The 20865-nt window shown below is 31.6% G+C and overlaps 1 protein-coding gene and 1 pseudogene across 1 annotated transcript in view; both read left to right on the top strand.

Annotated features, from left to right (window-relative positions):
* LOC123660691 (gamma-aminobutyric acid type B receptor subunit 1) overlaps positions 1–20865 on the top strand; it is an 80145-nt gene that overhangs the window by 33941 nt on the left and 25339 nt on the right. Inside the window, exons 5-8 of the mRNA XM_045595744.1 lie at positions 13160–13328; positions 14472–14587; positions 14661–14788; positions 15575–15716. Of these exons, the coding sequence (XP_045451700.1) occupies positions 13160–13328; positions 14472–14587; positions 14661–14788; positions 15575–15716 (555 nt within the window). The remainder of the gene's footprint in view (positions 1–13159; positions 13329–14471; positions 14588–14660; positions 14789–15574; positions 15717–20865) is intronic.
* LOC123667388 lies at positions 16807–16923 on the top strand (annotated as a pseudogene).

Genomic DNA, 20865 nt, shown 5'->3' on the forward strand with positions numbered 1-20865 from the left:
AATTTACTGTGTTTATACCATCTACACGATGACGCGTTGGCGCAACGGTCACAGCACTGGTTTGGGGCTGTTGCGCTGGCGGTTGCGGGTTCGATCCCCGCACATGACAAACATTTGTATTGACCATACAGATGTTTGTCGTGGTCTGGGTGTTTGTGCGGTCTTTGTGGGTCTCACCATCGTGCCTCGGAGATCACGTTAAGCCGTCGGTCCCGGTTGTTATCATATACACCTGATAGCGATCGTTACTCATAGTAGGGAATATAACCGCCAACCCGCATGGGAACAGCGTGGCGGATTAAGCTCTGATCTTTCTCTTACATGGAGAAAAAGGCATATGCCCATTAGTAGGATATTACAGCCTGAAACATATCGTATATATTGCTAATATTGTATTACAATTTATCAATTGAAATTGCAGTAAGCGTCATGAGTTCGATAAAGTCACATGAACCGGAAATTTAAAAAGTAGTACGTACCTCCTATCATATTACTTTAAATCACAAATTTAACAAATTATAATACTTCAGCGATAAATCAGTTAACATTTGGCCGGATTAAATTAATAACGCGAAGGGTCAACGATTGCTATCAGATATAAGTGATAATATTCCGGACCGACGCAATCATTAGATCCCTTTAATTTGATTGCGGAAAAGCTGTTCGATGTACTGTTTATTTGGGTTGTAGAAAATTAATATAATACGATTATTGAATTAAGAAATATTTAAAATATTTACTCCGTTAATTTATGAATCGATTAATTATGACGTGATCAATAAAGTTCTTCTAATGTAATCCTTAGAAATAGAAGGTGACAGAATTATATGTGAAGCATTTATTATACCTAAAAATCTAAAATACCGTTAAAATACTTAATATCTTCTTCCTCTGTAATCTAATTTAAGAAAAGCTGTTTATACAAGCTGATTTTAGATAAAACAAAAGTATATGAAATAATTAAAATGATCTCATCGTTGTTTACAAAACTAAATAGCCCTTTAAGGACTATCAAGATTGATAGATTGAAAATTATTAATCGTCTTCTTTTTTTCTTTTCTGTGAAACATTATATGTACTTATATTTTAATTAAAATGGATACATTATTACTATACTAAAATTAATTTACAATGAAGCTTTTAAATACAAACGTAGAAAATTTTAATTAAACGTTTATCTTGACATATTTTGACCGGAGTTTTTTCTCTTGACTTTAAACGATCGTTTGTAGGGAACGCTTTATACTAAATGCATTTTACTTTTGTTATTAAAGTTATTAATACTCTGAATGAACTTCTAAACTCAAGACTTCCTTGGATTTACGGAAAAGAACTCAAAGGAACTAATTAATAGTTCCTTTGAGTCTTCTCTATTCAGAAGATATATTGATAAAAACAGATTTTAAGGTATAAATGATGAATTTCAATCGAAAATGGTATGATATCTATCTATTAATTTTATTTGAATATATTATTTCATCTTTTTTATCATAATTTCCTCCTTTTATATAAAAAGAAATTCAATTATTTATACCTAGAATTCTATTATATTAAGTACGTACGTACGTACTTGAATACAATCAACGTTTAAGATCTATATTTGAAATAGTGTCGTTAACTTGTCAACTGTCGTGCATTGCGTGTGCAAGGTCATGCCAAATCAATAAAAAGTTATTACGGGTACATTTCATATTGTTCTAGTTTATTTATGTAACATAGATAAAAATTTATTTCCTCGTATAATCTAAATCTAACATAAATTAATAATTACTACTACGGAAAAGTCTAAAACTATAGGTATTATTTAAAAGAAATAATATTTGGTAAGTCTTGCTTGTTTCCATCTAAAACCAGTCAAGTTTTTACAGTTAAGGCTAAAAAAGGCATACAAATCACTATGACAGTAAAATGAATAATGACATTACTTGTAAAAAAATAATAAACAAAAAAAAAATACCTGGAAAGTATAAACTTTTTAGGTAGTTAATAACAAAGATGAAGCAAGGTTCATACAATACTTAATTATAAAACAACATTTACCTCCTCTGGTATTAAATTATTCAAAAGCGGAGACTCGTGTTCCAAACCTGCAGATGTCTGCCTCAACGTATTTTATCTTTGACTCTGCAATCGTATATAAAATGGGACATCAATAAAACGGTTTGTTTATTCATGAATCTCGTTCCGCTGAACGGTCGCGACGCTTGTTATGATTGCTTTTGTTATCGATTGGCGCGGATATTGCTGCAATTTTGCTGCCGAATCGTCTGTTTTTTTTAAGACAAGTACTAAAATCGTTTATTATCAAATTATGGTCCGTTACAATTGCTGAAATACAACTTACTTATAATTAAATATTCAGGCATCGTTGTACAATTTCTTTAGTGTACTAGAGGCTATAGTTTTTAGATATAACACTTTTTGTACCTTTTGAAAATAAAAAGATATGTTCAGTACGTACGTTAAGAAATAAAAAACTTCTATAAATATTTCAAGATACTTTTGTAATAATTTTCTATAACATGTTCAGCTTGAATATATCTATTTGTATTTGCTTTACAAGAAAACTCCTTTATGAATTTTCAATAAACTTAGTACGGCGAAAACCTGTTACGGCTAAATAGCAATGTCTTTTTTCATTCGCTATAAAAGTAGGATACACTAGTCTACTTTATTAAAAATAGAGGTACAAAAGCAATAACATTTTTCCTCCTATATTATAAGGAGATATTTTTATAAAACACTATATTTGTAATTTGATAGGTATTATGAATTTATTTATCATACATAACTTTTAGAACTATTGAACCAATTTTAATTAACTCTTCCCTAAATAAAACTCTATGCCATACTTATCGACGCAGCAATTCATAAAGGTCCGATCATTTTTAATAGAAACTAATATTGAGTTTAATTTTTACTTTTGAGGTATTTTAAGTGTTTAAACAATAGCAGTAGGTATTCCCAAGTAGAAATATTGTAGAGGACAACCTTTTCTAGCCTGTGACTCATGTGTAAAGTACCTTATTGTTATCACTAAGTATACAATGAAAAAAAAATTGAATTTGATTATTTCAGAACATATTTTTTATTTTCAGTTGCGATCATCATTCGCCATTAGAGCGGTTTCATGCAGTGCTGTGAAGCGCATTAGACAAATGACTATTACAGGTCGAATACTATTTGCATTTACGCAGTAGAGCAGAGCCGTAAATTGTTTCAATGTCTGGCATTTTTATTCCCATATGTTCGAAAGGATATAACGTTCACATATAACTATTACTTAGTTATATAACTATAAACGTGGAATCGAATAAAAAAGTATAAGAAGGTAACCATTACTAAGTGTACTGTATTTTCTAATTGCATCCACATAGTGTAGATTTTTGTAACATTTGTTTTTTAATTCAATTGTTAGACATACTAAAACAATAATGAATTGTTTCTCTCTAATCTACACTTAAGACTTTATGTTGTTAACATTGAGTCATAAATGCAGTATCTACGTCAGCGAACAATTAAAACAAAAGTTTACTTAAACACTATGTGAACATCTGGAATCATCTGGAATATATATAAGGGAATTCGGATAATAATTAGGGACATCTTCGTGGTACCTAAACTAGCAAATTGTTTGATGCATACTAACGACTGTGCAGACACGTGTTCAATATACATTCAGTAATCACGAAAGCTAACAAGGAACGACTAAACAAATGTTTTTTTTTTTCATTGTTAGGGTCATGGCATTGTAATGTATGGGAACGTCACATTCCTATGTTTTTATAATTGCTCAGGTTCTAAGTTAGAATATCACTAGAAAATGTTTCTAAGAAGTATTATTTTAATTTTTCGTGTATTATTTGCATGTTGTTAATGTATTTCTTTTCGTTTTTTCTAAAATTCTATTATTGGAGACAGACATAAGTAAATCTTAAAAAAATATTATATAGAATATATAAAAAGTTTATAACAATTACAAAATAAAATGGCCCACGAATTTTCTAAAGTCTCTCGGTAAACTTTACAAAAACTTTTTCTAGCTCATCTCAAAGCAATAGTTTCAAGTCTTCATTTTCATTAAAAGTTATACTGTACATTATAGGAAAAAAGAAAGTAATTATGCAAATCAACCAAAAGAAACATACAGACGAATTAATTTCTTCTCTTTTTTGCAGTTGATTAAAAATCTTTGCTAACAAATTATTAAATATATATAGAAGATATATATTTTGAACCAATTGATTTTTATAGCTCATAAAATGGTGTACGTATTAAATGTAGTTTAGCTCTTTCATTTAACGCCTCTCGCTTGTGTCCAGCTGTGTATGTACGAATACGAATGACCGTAATAATTGAGGTTCAAGTCAAATATTCCCAGAGCTTTGTATTTGTACACTCGTCTATTATTTAAACAGTATTTACTGATGTTGACTGAAAAAATACAAACAATTACGATTGCTTTCACTTTTACAAAGTTCATTAATTCAAAATTTACAAGAATAAATAATAATATCTTAGTATTGTTATATTACTGTTGATATTGCCGTTTTACGTAATGATTGTCTCGTAAAGGCGGAAAAAGAAAAATTAAGTAAGTATTTAGGACTTGCTCAGGAGATCGTTTATTATTTAGAATGTGAAATGTAGACTCAACAATAAATTGTTTCTATTCAATTTTTAATATCATATCAAAAATCGACCGTTCCAGCGACAAACGAACCTGCATCTCCGACTGACCGTATCGGTGCTATAGACAATTAAGCTATGGAACGATGTACCCGTTAGAACAAATTTTTTTATATGATGATTTATAAAGAACTTACTATAGACGGCGCCGCGGTCGCTTAGAACCGAATATAAAATCAGTATATAATTGGCTAGAGCACCGACACGGTCAGACATCTAAATTCATTGCAAATTATTCAATTCAATATCTTTAACCTAACTTAATAAGGAATTTGAGCAAGAATATTTTTTCTAATATCGTAATATGATGTTACATTGCCTTCCTCAACAAATAATCTGATACTTTCGATACAAATATTTATCGTTTTATCGATTCTGTAGTGACACAATATTTTCTACGTAATCAATTGTCCAAAATATACTAAAAGTTGTAACATTGTAACCGAACAAATCGTTAATCGTTAGTATTCAATAAAAAAATCCTTTTCGCTTTTGCATTAAATAAAGCTATTTTTCAATTCTATCGCTCAAATGACGCGATTAATAACACATTAATCTTCTGAAGCTATTCTTTTTCGTTCTTACGTTCTATTGAAATGAAATTGAATGGCAAATACCTTTTTTAGTCTCTAAAAAGACACCAACCATGTGATTATTATTTTCAATTCGTCTCTTCTGTATTTACATTACAATTTGGATTCTTAATACAATTCGAACACTTCGATTTATATATAAAACGTAATACTTACCATGTCTGTTCTAGGTTACTTTGAGCTCCCAATATTCTGACACTATTATAAGCGTCGTAGTAACGAGTGCAATTATTATTATGTTACTTTAATGGTCACTAAATCTATGATTAATCATATGAAACCATTACCACCTGTTAAACCATAAGTGACGTTAAAGTAACAATCGAGGGCCCGGGGGGTTGATGGAGTTACGACTGAGCTCCTTAAGGTCGCAGGGCGATCTATTCTAAAAATCTTGGCGGAACTCTTTAACGCCGTCATCCACCGGGGTCCCACACCGTAGGCGTGGTCCAAGAGTGTGGTGGTGCTGTTCTATAAAAGAGGCGATAAGTCTCTTGAAAAGAATTACAGATCGATCTCATTTCTGAACCTGTTTCGAAAAGTTTTCGAGAGTCTTGGCTTTTCGAAATGGCTACAGAACCGTAAACCACATCAATACTGTTCGGCAGATTATACAAAATACTGAAGAGTATAAACAGCCGCTGTGTATGGCATAGTCGACTACGAGAAAGCCTTTAACTCTGTTGAGACCTGGACTGTCCTGGATTCTCTGATTCTAATGATATTGTTATTTTTATGGAGACGTTGGAGGAGTTGAGCCAAAAATGCTGGGCAGCTTAAATGAGTCCTGCTGACGAGTCGATCTCCGTATGAACTTGTATAAAACGAAAATTATGTTTGACAAACAAGTCATACAGGTATCGGTTGATGGCACCATTCTCGAAGTTTTTCAGGAATATCTACAGGTTGGGCAGGGCGCTTTTCGCAGTCTTCGCCGAGTCATCACTTCGAAGATTCCGCAATGCTTGAAGATAAAAGTCTCGGAGCAATACGTCCTACCTGATTTGGCATACGGTGTTGAGTCGTGGATACAGACGAAGGAACTAATCCACAGGTTCAAAGTCGCTCAACGTGCAATGGAACGAGCTATACTTGGAGTCACTCTCAATAATATGATCAGAACTGAGGCTATTCGCAGTCGCAGTCCACTGCTGGACATAGGACTCCACAAGTTCGCGCCAAAACATTGCGTGAACTTATGTGTGTTGTGTATATATTCATTTTTTAATATATATTCATTATTTTATAAGTCTCTGACTCGGCAAACGTTGTCTTGCCGCTAAACGCTATATAAAATAGGAGTTGATCATAGAGGGTTGAAAATTTTGGGTTGTATGTAACTTTAATGTAAAAGAAATAAAAAAAAATTTATCTAAGAATTAAAAAAATTAGGAGTGGACTACCCTTAACATTTAGGGGGATGAAAAATAGATGTTCGATTCTCAGACCCACCCAATAGGCACACAAAATTTCATGAGAATCGGTCAAGCCGTTTCGGAGGAGTTTAACCACAAACACCGCGACACGAGAATTTTATATATTAGAATTATGTATGTCATAATATATATAGACAGAAATAAAGTTTAATTTAATTGTTTTTACTACGACGCGTTATTCAATAGTAAAATAACAAAACTCACTACAATTATCTATACATCTATACAAATAAATAAAATTAGAGTGTCTGTTTGTAATGTTAAAGTAATCGCTTTTTACTAAATGCGTGTGGATGTATACATGGTACAAATAACAAAATAACATTTTTCACAATTTTTGTCTGTATGTCTGTTTGTTCCGGATAATCTCTGAACCGGCTGGACCGATTTTGACGGGACTTTCATTGGCAGATAACTGATGTAATAACTTAGGCTACTTTTATTCTAGAAATTTATTAATTTTATAACTCTGCGAACTGAACAATAACTTTTTTATTAAGTTCACGCGGACGAAGTTGCAGGCACAGCTAGTATCAAATAAAAAAGATACTGACATCAAAAATACATATCGAATTCGTCAAATCGCCTCACTAATGACACACTTATCGATCGTATATTTATAAAAGAAGTAAATGTTAAACCACTGTCATTCATGTGTCCTCGCAAATATAATAATTTTGAAATTAATCATTTCTTTCTAACCTGAGTTTCTAACGATGAAAATCAAAATCAAAAATTACTTTATCCAAGTATGCTTCAAAGCACTCTTATATCGTCTCTTTAAAATTAAATTTGTATTACTTCTTAATAAATTAATTATCGTTAATGTGATGCTATTAGAAATCGGATTATAAATTCTGCAGAGCGAAATTGAGAAGAAACGCCTTTGTTACTTTGTTAAAAATCTGTCAATCAGTCATGTCTTGCTTGAATATCTCGTATATAGTCGTATACCTCACCGCACAATGTATAAAAAAATATGAAATGGTACATTATAAGATTCATATACATCTTATATTTTTATATATTTAGCTTATACATGGTGTAAAGAACCTAAGCAAAATAAAGCACTTTTTAGGGCTACGACGACAAATTACAGCTAATTATCAGTTTGGGGAATAAGTTTTAATAGAGTTAGGGAATTACAATCAAGAAAAGTAAAGTATTCTTTGGACATGTGTGACATAAATGGGGCAAAAGTTCAGAATCGAATAGAGGTAAAATAGAAAATGAAAATTGCGACGCTGTATTATTTTTAATTAATTAAGACGCATTCGAGATATTCAAGGGTCCTTTCATCGTCTTTTTTTGTTATAATTGTATTTTTAATTGTATAGAACACTCAAATAATACATAATAAAAAAATAAGTTACCTCTACTTGTTGGGATTACTGAGGAAATATTGCCAATCACGATAAACGATATCTTTGCCTCGATGTTCAAGTAATTTTCCACTTATTATCATAGAAATTGCATTATAAGTATCGCCAATCTCAATAGTCAAAAGACTGAAGAAAATTTTAATTGTTTCAGAAATTTATTGAATTCTTTATCCACAACTGTTTTAAGATTTACAGAACTTAAAGGCTTTTTAATGAATGAGGGTTTTTAAATGACTATATATATATTTGATGATTTTTACTGTATATAATTAAAAGAAACCGTAAAATATTCAAAATAAGCATATTTATTCCAATTATGAGACAGTTTATTGTTTTACCTTTCCTTTGCCTACTACAAACATTTAATGAATAACAATTTGGTGGTCGTCACAAAAACATATTGATTATTCATGAGTAGATAGTAATTAAATTTATTTCCGCATTTATACATTACATATTCTGGTCACGCTCAAGCCCCATAGATCCCTGTTGTGTACGAAATATGTCAACTTTATCAAACTGTATTAATACCATAACACACAGGGAACATATGATATGATTTGTCTATGCTCTCGTTACAATTTATGTGCCTTTTTATTTCTATATTACTTTTGTAACATCTAATTTTGGTTTCCTATATAACTTAGAATAAAATTAACCTATATTAAAATTTTAAATTTACATTTTAAATCAGTGCAATGTTAATATAAGTAAATATCGTAATACATTTAATGTATAAATTTTCCGCCCTTTAGCGGAAAAACCCATATTCTTTACTTTATAATATTACGATTAACACGAAACTATCTTGACAGTTTTCCATGAACAGTAAATAATATAATTTAACATTAACAACTCTTTACTTAAGTGTAGTATGAACACGTATGTTATATAGCTGAAACTGTTTTAGTGCGTTCGATACACGAAATAATTTTGAAATAAAAAATATATATTATTGTTTTTGTGTTAAACTAACTATTGAAGATAGTAAAACAATATTCTATAATTCGTTAGAACTGACTAGTAAACATGAGCAAATAAAACCGTGAAAGCTATTTACTTATTTGAGGTATTTGAAACTTATCTACTCTTAAAGAATACAAAGACATTGAGCAACGAAATATTAATTTACGAACTGTATCCACAAACTGAACATATAAATCTTACACTTAATTATTTTACGATTAATCATAATTCAAGTACACCACATGTAGAATAATAATGAAATTACCACATAAAATACTTGGAAACAGAACAAACACATAATGTAACCAAAATTCAACTTCGTGGATATTTAGTTTTGTGTTATCTTAAAATGTTTTCGTTCTACCCTTAAACCACAAACGTCGAACTCTAATAATACTTTTTATATATGTTACCATTATTTGTACTACTTTTTTTTACTACTATATTTTTATTTTTATTGTATATTAAAAAGAAAAATTTAATAACTAGCTGTGCACGCGACTTCGTCCGCGTGGAATTTAACAAAATGGTTATTGTACAGTTCGCAGTTATAAAATTAAAAAAAAATAAGATAAAAGTTACTCATTATTACATCAGCTGTCTGTCATCACCAGTGAAAGTCCCGTCAAAATCAGTCAAGCCGTTTCAGAGATTAGCCAGAACTAATAGACAGACAGACAGACAAAAATATATATGAACATACATATGAATTTAGTAAAAAGCAGTTATTTTAATATTACAAACAGACACTGCAATTTTATTTATTATATAGATAATAACACGTAATTGACTACTACTGACGTATATTTACTTATTTAAGGCAACGTGAAACAAAAACTTCCTTGAGACGATGAAAGAGAAGAAGGTATGTGGCAGGCCTTTGTCTGAAGTGGTAGATCATCATTATTAGACTGATCAATTGTATTTTAGTTCATTTTGCACATTCATGAACAAATTTTATAGAAACGCTACATTCTTACTTCGTAATTATATGTCGATTCGCTGAAAATAACTTAAAATCCTTCATCAAACTATTCTCATTTATCTTTCCTGCTCCCTTATTATTTTCAATAGAATATTAAATTTCGATTTGATCAAACCTGTGGAAGTTGTCCAAATAAGAGAGTTAATAGAATTCAAACAGCGAAAGAGATTTTTATTCCTCAATGAAATGAAAAAAAATCAAAATACGTGTTGGTGAGCTATGAGGTCACAAAAGAACACTATTCACGAATACACAGATTTACGGATTAATGGATACGCAACATATCTGATAATTTTTTTTTCTAATACAAATATAATATTTTAAAATTATATTTCCTTCAAATTATACTTTCTTAGAATTTACACTAAATTTGTTTTGTTTGGAATCATTACTACACCTATATATAATTGTCATAGCTGTAACAAAAGCCTGTTTCCGTCACCTTATCTCAATTATCAGTCGATTAGTAAAATACAAAGCAACAGCACATTCAATTGTTAGTATATAACAACAAATAAGTGTCCGATTGACCCGAATATAGACCTTCGAAAATCCTTGCTCCTCCGTCGTAAAACTTTATTACGCCTATAAAATTTTCCACTAAAAGATCACTCTTTATAAATATAATCGACATTTCCTAAGTTCAATACCATGTTTGCAAAATGTCTGATATTATTACGTATGTCTACACTTCAAGATAAAGTTTCGTATCCAATTTAGAAGCACTAACATGAAAGTATGTTTTTACGTGCATTTTAAATTTTATCATAAAAACCTTTATTCATATACTTTGCTTTATAAGCGATATATTCTTATTTAATGCACTTTTAATTTAGATTCGTATAGAACTACATACGACCTTTAAAAATGCATAAAAAATAATTCTTATAAAAGAATCTCAGGATCGTCTAAAAACATAAACTTGCCCCGAGAAACACTAAAATTAAAGGGTTATCTTAAGGGAAATTTCTTAAAGAGCAAAATATCTGCTTAAAAATTACATTTAATCCATTCACCACAATTACAAGCCACGTATCTGTTTATGACAACTTGTTACAACTCGTGAACCGCCGCGTTTCGGTTGCCAACTCAACCGAAATTACCGACAAGTCAAGTACAAATAAAGTACCACGAACACTTATTCGAACGCTTTTATAAATTTTAAAATATTTTCCTTCCATTAAGTAAATTTTCAAGTTAAGTGGAATGTTTCCCTCCCTAAGTATACATTTATTGTATTTCATGAATAATCTGTCGACTAAATTAAATTATGTCTTTTCGAACTTTTATTACGTTAATAAGTTGAGCAAGTGAATTTGAATGAATACTTCTTTAATATTATTCGAAAAGCTATTTTTTTTTCTTTTTTCTTTTTTTGAACATTCTTATCAGGAAATTGATTCTACATTTATTCAATTTGCGATCTTTTTTGACAAAAAGTACAAGTATATTTAGCGTTTCGATTTGAAAACAAGGTATTTCCATCCAAAAAGTTTTGCAATGGTCGGAGTCAAAATGTGATGAATATGGTGGGTGTGGTAGTAACTCCCTTTCATGCTGTAAAGCTTTTGGCGAATTACCAAACTTATATAAGGACACGCATTGTCGTGGAGGAACGCTCTACCTTGTTCATTTATCAACTGTAGCCTTTATCGTTTGGTGAATAGCTCAGTTTGTTCGCTTTATCACAAACACTTAAAATTAACTATGATATTGTTCGATAAAAGACTCAAAAAACGACCCCTTGCAAATCCTACAAAACAAATAATTTTCTCTAGATTGATTGATTCAGCATGCAATATCTCACTACTGGGCACAGACGTCTTTCTTCATATAGATGTGTCGGAGCTTAATCCACCATGCTGCTCCACTGCGAGATGCTGGATAAATTCCCTATTATGAGTACCTATCAATCGCTGTCAGGTATATATAAAATTTGATAACAACCGGGATCGACGACGAGTTTTACGTGCTCAGGAGATCCACAAGGACAAACCCAAACCAAAAACAAATACTAGTACAAACACAAATATGCCCCTCGAGCGGGAATTCAGCCGAGCGGAATTGAGCCCGTGACCACCGGTGTAGGCACCAGGCATGAAAACACCAGAGCGGTTTTCCCATGATCTCATGTATCAAATACTTTTGTAAATAATCAACCTCTCGTCATCAGAAATGATTCGCTTAAAAATGTATCATTTCGTCAACGTTTAATAAGTCAAATAGAATTTTTAATGCAACAAAATAAACTTTATTCTGAAATAAAACGTACCTGTTTGTCACGTTTAGAAATTAAATTCGAGTACGTGTTTGACACTATTCGACGACTTCGTCTATATTGTTTATTCTAGCCATATTGTTAAATTTGTTTGCCTAATATTTTGAATTATAATTTTTTTCATTTGTAAAGAGTGAAACAAAAATCGGAATGACTTAGCCTTTTTTATTTCTTATTCATTTATCGAATTACGTATTCCAACACTAGTGGGGAAGAAAACGCTACCAAAAGAAATATTTTTTATAAAAGAAACTTGTTAGTATTCTTATGGAGGGTGACATAATCTTAGCGTTTTTATTGGTGGTGATTTAGAAAAATTTGGAAACATCTGTCATCTTTTATCAGTGTTATGATAATTTTATAGAGAAAACGTCAAACAGATTCTCATAATTTATTGTCTATTAATAGTTTGGCATATATTTGTTTGAACGCGCTAATCTCAGGAACTACCGGTTCGATTTTAAAAATTATTTCCTTGTTACATAGTCCATTTATCAAGGAAGGCTAGGCTGTATATCATTGCGCTAAGACAATTAGTAGCGGAGTACCAATGAAGAATATTTCAAAATCGGCGTTTTTTTCCTTTTGAGAGCTTCCGCTGCGTGCGCTGCGTAAACTGTTAATGTTTCGCAAATATCATATACGACAGAATTGTTCCCCTTTAAAAGTAATAGTTCCATTCGGACGAAATCGCGGGCTGCAGCTAGTAATTAAAAAAGCTGAGCATGCATTACAAATGATAAGTTTCACAAGATCGAAATGCACTTAAAAATACTCATTTCGTCTAAAATAAGAACCTATTTGAGTATTAAAGTGTATATTTATTACAGGTTGGTATGAGGACAACTGGTTTGAGACGAATTTGGAACGAGAAGGCTTAGAATGCACAGCGGAACAAATGCGAGAGGCAGCTGAGGGCCACCTGACTACAGAAGCGCTTATGTGGAATCAAAATGCCAATCAAACTACTATCTCTGGCATGACGTCGGAAGACTTTAGGTATGACTATTTAGTTACTGAAAAAAACTTCGCTTTCTTTTTGTAAACGTCTATGATTATTATTCTTATATAATTTCGTTATGACATTTGTCTATGTTTAAGTAATTAATTTTATTTATTTATTAATTAAATATTAAACAAATTTGTCAAAAACAAAAATTGGTATGTCTGCCCTTTTTTATGCTACTTACTAATTAGTATTAAAAATATATTTTATCTTGTCTACTAACGCAAAATAATAAAAAATTAGACTATTTAGTTATATTGAAAACCATATCTGAATTGTTAGTATTGTTAGAAATATGGATATTAAGTTAGTATTAAGTTGCATTTTAAAAATACGCAGTATTTAATTAATATTGTCATAGTAATTGTTGTAATTATTACCGAGTAAAGAATCAATTGTGATTACGATTCCAACGTAGTCAGTTTTTTTTTAATTTCAATAACCCCTTATGTTATCCCGTATGTTAGATTTCTATTGTAATGATTTTTATTATAAGCGTTTTCGTTTATCCGAAAAATGTCGCCGAAACCCTATTTTGTGTTATGATAACAATTTCTTTTGTATACATTCAGAAATGGAGGCGAAAGACATTCGTGCGATGAAATCCAGAATAAAACCGCTTGTCACAATTTTTACGCGTTGAGAGATAATATTCTATTCTTTCGACAACGACATTCAATAGAAAATGCCTTGGTAGACGATACCTCAATTCGTAACGTGTCTTCATTGCTATGTTACTTTATCAAATAAGAATTCTCCTGAAGTGTCCCTTTGTATACATAATGTTTCACCTAACATCAAAATGTAGAAAATTCCTTTTGCGCACGTTTTTCAACCGTCCCAAATACCGGGAAAGTTTACAAAGCCTTTATATATGATACCGTACACATTCATTACAAAATGAAATAGTAAATTGTTTCGCTTTCCTTTGTTTTAATAATACATGGATGTTATAATGGTCAAATAGGAAAATATTTTTCTACTGAAATATAGTAAATGCTATAATACTCATAATGACAGTAATTACCATAATTACTTTAATTCATGAAAATCCCGTATTCTTAAAAAAACCTCAAATTTTCTTTAATATGTTTTACTAAAATGGAATAAAAATCAAGTGGTTATATAATATACAGATCACGTTTAAACGAAGCACTACGCGAAGCCGGCTACAACATCGATGGGGAAAGATTTCCAGAGGGATATCAGGAAGCGCCATTAGCTTACGACGCTGTTTGGGCCGTGGCATTGGGTAAAGTTCATGAATAAGAAATCTCTTTAGCTTACAAGAGAAAACGTAGCATATAACGAAAAATCTTTTTCAGCTTTCAACAAAACAATGGAAAAACTCGAAAAGAACGGCTTGAGTTTGAAGAATTTTACTTACACTAACAAGAAAATTGCGGACGACATTTACGAGGCTATAAACTCAACGTCCTTCCTAGGCGTGTCGGTAAGTTTATGTCTGACAGCGTGCTATGTATATTTTGTATTGATTAAAAGAGATTTATATTTCCCTCATCACCTTTATGATTTTGCATATCGTATTGAATAAAATTTTATGAGCATAAGTTAGAGATTTCTTCAATAGTATTAGCAGTCTAGTGTGTATAAGTAACTGTATAATAATGACCTTTAACAAAATACCCATATTTTAAATGTTTATCCACGACGAAAACAGAGCTTTAATGCAATCCAAAAACAGTTTTTGTACAAATATCTTAGCTATGCCATTTGTGACTCTATTTTCAGCATCCTATCAAACTTTCGTATTGTGACGTCTTTCGAAATTAACTGCGAAAACAAGTTTCTGTGCTGTTTCCATTTTTATTGCTAGTAAACTGTTACAATTTTTCAAAACCATTCACTCGAACAAAGTAAAAAATAAAGTATTATCCTACAAAATCGGTTGAAATATCACAATACATCTATACATATATGTCCTTGATTTCGCTTTTACAAATAGATTAAGGCCAGCAAATAAAAATATCTTCTATATATTTCATATTATATTTAATCTTACATACAATTATATGACGTAGAAATGTATAGACAGTACATTCATAAAAATATATCTCATAAGTGAGCAGAGCTCCTTATTTTTATTTATTCTTTAAATTAAAAATGAGTGGTTTAACTAGTCTAATAAGCCTTAATTGGCTGCAATAAAATCGGTAACATAGAAAGTAATGGGTGTAAATCTTCAACGTTCGCTCGCTGTTACTGTAAAATATTACAGGGTTTAGTGGCGTTTTCATCTCAAGGCGATCGTATAGCGCTGACTCAGATAGAGCAGTTAACGGACAACCATTACGTGAAGCTTGGGTACTATGACACTCAAGCAGACAATCTCACATGGCTTGACCGGGAACGATGGGTTGGTAAGTACATTGTACAATTGATATTCATAACAGGTCGCATCTTTTATTTCTATTGAGGTCCTTGTAGGTCGAAAGTTATAAGTGAAAATGGGCTTATATTACGTTAAGTTATAACGATGGCAAAGTATGGAATATACCTATTCTTACAGAATATGACAGGTTTTATATAAGTTTGAACTATTTTAAATAATTCAAAACTCTTCGTGTCAGTGTCTATTTTTTAAATATGTATGTATTATTCAGATACATGTAAGCATAATAAAAACTATCTCGATGAAACACTTAGTGTAATATGTAGTTGTTAACTCGGCTATAATCGATCCATTATAACTTACCTACTACTTTTTCTGACGTCGATAAGATGTTCAAATATAACGATACATTTTTGTATGTAGTTTGGAAAATTTTACTATACAATGTATTATATATAATAACAACTAATAAATTGCGTAAAAAAAAAAATTATGTAATATAATAAAAAAAAACAAATTAAAAAGGATATTTACGAAATGAAATGTTCCGTATAACAGTCATAGAACTAAACAAACGAGCCACGTCATTAATTTGTTTACGAAACCACGAAGTCCACAAAGCAACGTTTAACACTAATAACCGAGGTTTCGCATTAAGTTTTACTGAAACAAATTGTAAACAAAGCTTAAATAAATTAAAGTGAGAAAGACCAGTCAACGACGGCTTTTTAATTCACTTACGTGCTGGCATCTCAAGATTTTATCTTTAGTTAAAACTGTACGACTTTGCCGAGACACTCGGAAGAGTAATTACATCCCTTCCCCCTCCAAACTTCTCTGTGAAATTTTGGTGGATATTAGCCAAATGGCTCACAGAACATTTTATTTTCTAGCTTCGTTCAATTTATATTGCAACTAATATTAACATGACAAGCACATTGTGCTATTTTTGTAAGTGTAGTTAATAAGCATTAACTAAAATTCTGTGACGATAATTTGTAATTATATATTCTTTTGACAAAATACTTTTAACTCTTTAATATTTTTGAAGTTAAATTTCTTTAGGCGCATGAGGTGTAAATTTTTTACGGATCACACGTGTCACGACGTCACGATTTTTAAACGTCCACCACGTTGAATACACCGGTTCTCGTCCGATCACCGAAGTTAGGCAACGTCGGGCGCGGTCAGTACTTAGATCGGTGACCGCTTGGGAACACTGCGTGACGTTGGCTTTTTTTCAATTTGTTTTTTTAATTAGTTTTTTTTTATTAGTTTGCCAAAGAAGTTCCACTTATGACATGTGTACTTTGTAGCGCGCAATTTTTATTGATTAATACCTACTTGTTATTTTCAAATTTATCCTAAACATAATTATATCTTTACTACCTTAATATATACATATAGTAAGGAATATACAATCAGTAAAATTTATACTTATTAAAGAATATTTTCCGTGTACATATTGTGAGATAATAATTAAACTTCTTTTATGACGATATATATTACGCGACCCACAAATGTTTTCACAAAATGCAATTATGGTAACAGTGTTGAATAAAAAGATCTGTGTAAATAAAAGGTGAATACATAATAACAGCAGGCTTTGGCAATGTTAAACGAGTAGAATTTTACTTGTATATAAAAACGTGTAATTTATATAAAACAAAGAACGAAATGTTAAAATTTCGAAAACAAACGGGTACGATGTTTCATCCAACTTATTTTGCTTTAGTTGCAGCGTTTTTCGCATAATTTCGAATAATATGACTTGATTTTGTGATTAAAACAAGAAAATATTTCATTAATAATCTCGAAGGCAAAATAGACTAGAAAGAAAGAAAATCTAATAAAAAACAAAAAAACCCCTATTTTCTTTGCTGGTACAATAGTTTTACGGCTGAACTTTTACGATCAACGGACATGGAGACGTTTTTTTTATGGATAGTGTCACTTCGAAAGTTGCAGCGTAACGACATCTGTTTTTAAGTAAAAGAACCAATGAAAACGAATTCAGAATGGATTATGTAGCAAATTAAATTCAAAGCGACGTTTGGAACCTACTTTTCAACCAACATCCAAAAAAGGAGGAGGTTCTCAATTCGATTGTAATTTTTTTATGTATGTTACCTCTGAACTTTTTACTGGGTGGACCGCGTTCAATGATTATTTTATTTTAATCTGTACGTGTTATAGAGTTCCATTTAAATGTAATAAGGATCTAACAAGAACTTTTCGAGTTATATGTGATATTGTATTTGCTTGACTATTTTTTCATCTACCTACGTTGTATTATACCGCATAACTTTTCACTGGGTATGCCGATTTTGATAATTCTTGTTTAAATCGAAATTTTACGCTTTCCTTTTTATTCCATTCAAATTTTATAAAGATATAATGAGTACTTTTTGAGTAATCTTTGATGACGCATGTCGCGACGCCGTCTATCGGAATCCAATAAAACTACTTCGGTTTGGACTATTGATCAAATAATTTTACATGGCGAAGATCTACTATAACGTAGTCAGCTATATTATCCACTAGAAGGTAGTAGCAGTTTGTTCTTTATAAATAATTTTGATGATCCTTGTTTTAATCGAAAGCTGCTGCTTGTTTTGTGGTTCCATTTAAATATGATCGGGATCTGATTATTACTTTTTGAGTAATCTTTGATAACGCGGATTTACTTGACTATTTAACGTCTACATAAGTTTTATTACTTGTCGATGTAATTGAAATTTACATCGACAAGTAATACGTTAACTACGTTTTTTTTTGTGTTTGCGAGCAAACACAATTATGAAACACAAATAAAAATGTTTGTAAAGGAAGGATTGGTTTTATATTAAACTAGATGTTTGTGTTGTAGGTGAAATTTATCGTGTGATTTCTGCGGTGTTCAGTCCTTTCTAAATAATGTAGATACATATTAAAAAATGAACGCCTCACACTCAACGGCCCCCACTAGGATTTTCTTCTGTGTCGGGGGTCTGGTAACACTGGGGTAGTACCTCGAACTTAAAAGATAACAGATAAATAATACTGCTTTCAAGCAGTGTTGTGTTCCTGTTATTAAGTAATGTGACCAGAGTTCCTCGGAAGAGTTGGGGATAGGGTCGGCAAAGCACTTGCGATGCCACTGACGTTGCAGATGTCTATAAGCTAGTAAATAAACGAATCAAATAACGCCATCTATCGGAACCCACTAGGGTAAATGGCGTTATTAGAAAACGTCTTTAGAGATACGTAACGAGGTCATTCGTTCAGTAGATTTTACTCCTCAAATTTGTTTATACCGGGGGTCTTAAATGAAAATCAATTCTTAAGAAGTAAACTACAAAAAAACCTAAATTGAGATTATCTATCTACTTATCTGATTATCTTATCAAATGATGTAATCTACTTATTTTTCTGTAACTAGCCCGTAAAGGTTAAAGTCTGTTATCTGTCTCGTTATTTGTGTAATACTTATTTCCAATTAAAATTCAATATTTATAGATCCAATTTTGTATTATATTCTATATTTAATCTCAAACTATTTTATCGGCAATATATGGACTAGAAATTTAATCTTAACTAGATATACTCATGTTGCTTCTAATGGTAGTGGAGGTCAGAATGCTAAATGAAAATTTACTTGTGCGTCGGCAACCTATTGGATTGTGAAGATTAGATACTAAATAGAAAAAAGTTTATATGATGTATGAGGATGGTATAGTGGTGGGGTGAGCTTTTAGTCTTAGTACTGTGTGGCTACGGTACTAAAGAATATAGCCACCCCCTCTCTTCCCGTGGGTATCGTAAGAGGCGACTAAGGGATAACACAGTTCCACTACCACCTTGGAACTTAAAAAGCCGACCGGTGGTGGGATAACCATCAAAATGCTGGCTTTGAAATACACAGGCCGAAGACGGGCAGCAGCGTCTTCGGTGTGACAAAGCCAGCCCTGCGGTCACCAACCCACCTGCCCAGCGTGGTGACTATGGGCAACACACATGAGTTCACGCTATTTTTGGCGTAAACTTGTGGAGGCCTATGTCCAGCAGTGGACTGTATGGACTGTAATGATGATAATGATGAGCTTTTAGTCAGTCACAAAGAAATATATACTCGAGCGCGTCAGATATTAATAGTAAATGCGCTTTACGTGTTTCTGATACATACGAAATATTAATCTGCCTTGGGGGTAGTGGGTGTGACCGTACAAAACGAAAGATATTTTTTTTCAAAACGTCAGATTAAGGAATTTCTTACATATTGTTGTCAGATTTTGAGTCAGTACGACGACAACATCGTCAGACAACAGCGCCACATACAGATGAAGCGTTTGTATACTCGTAGTATAATAATCTGACGCGCTCGAGTTTTTCTAACTATTTATTTTTGTACTAATTTGATAGGTTGCGTTGACGTTCGACATATAAAGGCAAGGTAAAAAGGGGTACAAACTTTTTGCTTTACGTATTAATATATAGATAATAAACATTTTACAGTAAAACTAAAAATGACCACAATTATAATTCATTTATTCAATTCTTTTCGATACAAACTAAATGATTATCTTAAATATTTTATCTATATATAATATATATAAAAGCGAAAGGTCACTTCATCACGAAATCTCCGAAACTATAACACCTACAAACTTGAAATTTGGCAGGTAGGCTCCTTATAAGACGTAGGCATCCGCTAAGAACGGATTTTACGAAATTCAACCCCTAAAGGGGTAAAACGGGGGTTGGAAGTTTGTATAAAAGTCCTATGTTTTTGAAGTAAGAGACTTGAAATTTGAAATTTATGCTCTGTAGATAGTGAGAAGGTGTTCAAATAATATATCTTTAGAAATCAACTCCATTTTGTGATTAAAACGGGGTATGGTAGGTTGACTCACTCATCACGAAATCTCCGAAACTATAACAGCTACAAACTTGAAATTTTGTACGTAGGTTCCTTATAGGGTGTAAACATCCGCTGAGAATGAATTTAACGAAATTCTACTCCTAAGGGGCTAAAACGGGGTTTGGAAGTTTGTATCAAAGTCCTCTGCTTTTCAAGCAAGAGACTTGAAATTTAAAATGTTCGCTCTTTATATGGTGAAAAGGTGTCCAAATAATGTATCTTTAGAAAGCAACTCCCTTTTGGGGCTAAAACGGGGGATGGTAGATTGATTCACTCA

Source organism: Melitaea cinxia, chromosome 2, assembly GCF_905220565.1.
Source record: "Melitaea cinxia chromosome 2, ilMelCinx1.1, whole genome shotgun sequence".
Classification (NCBI taxonomy): Eukaryota; Metazoa; Arthropoda; class Insecta; order Lepidoptera; family Nymphalidae; genus Melitaea; species Melitaea cinxia.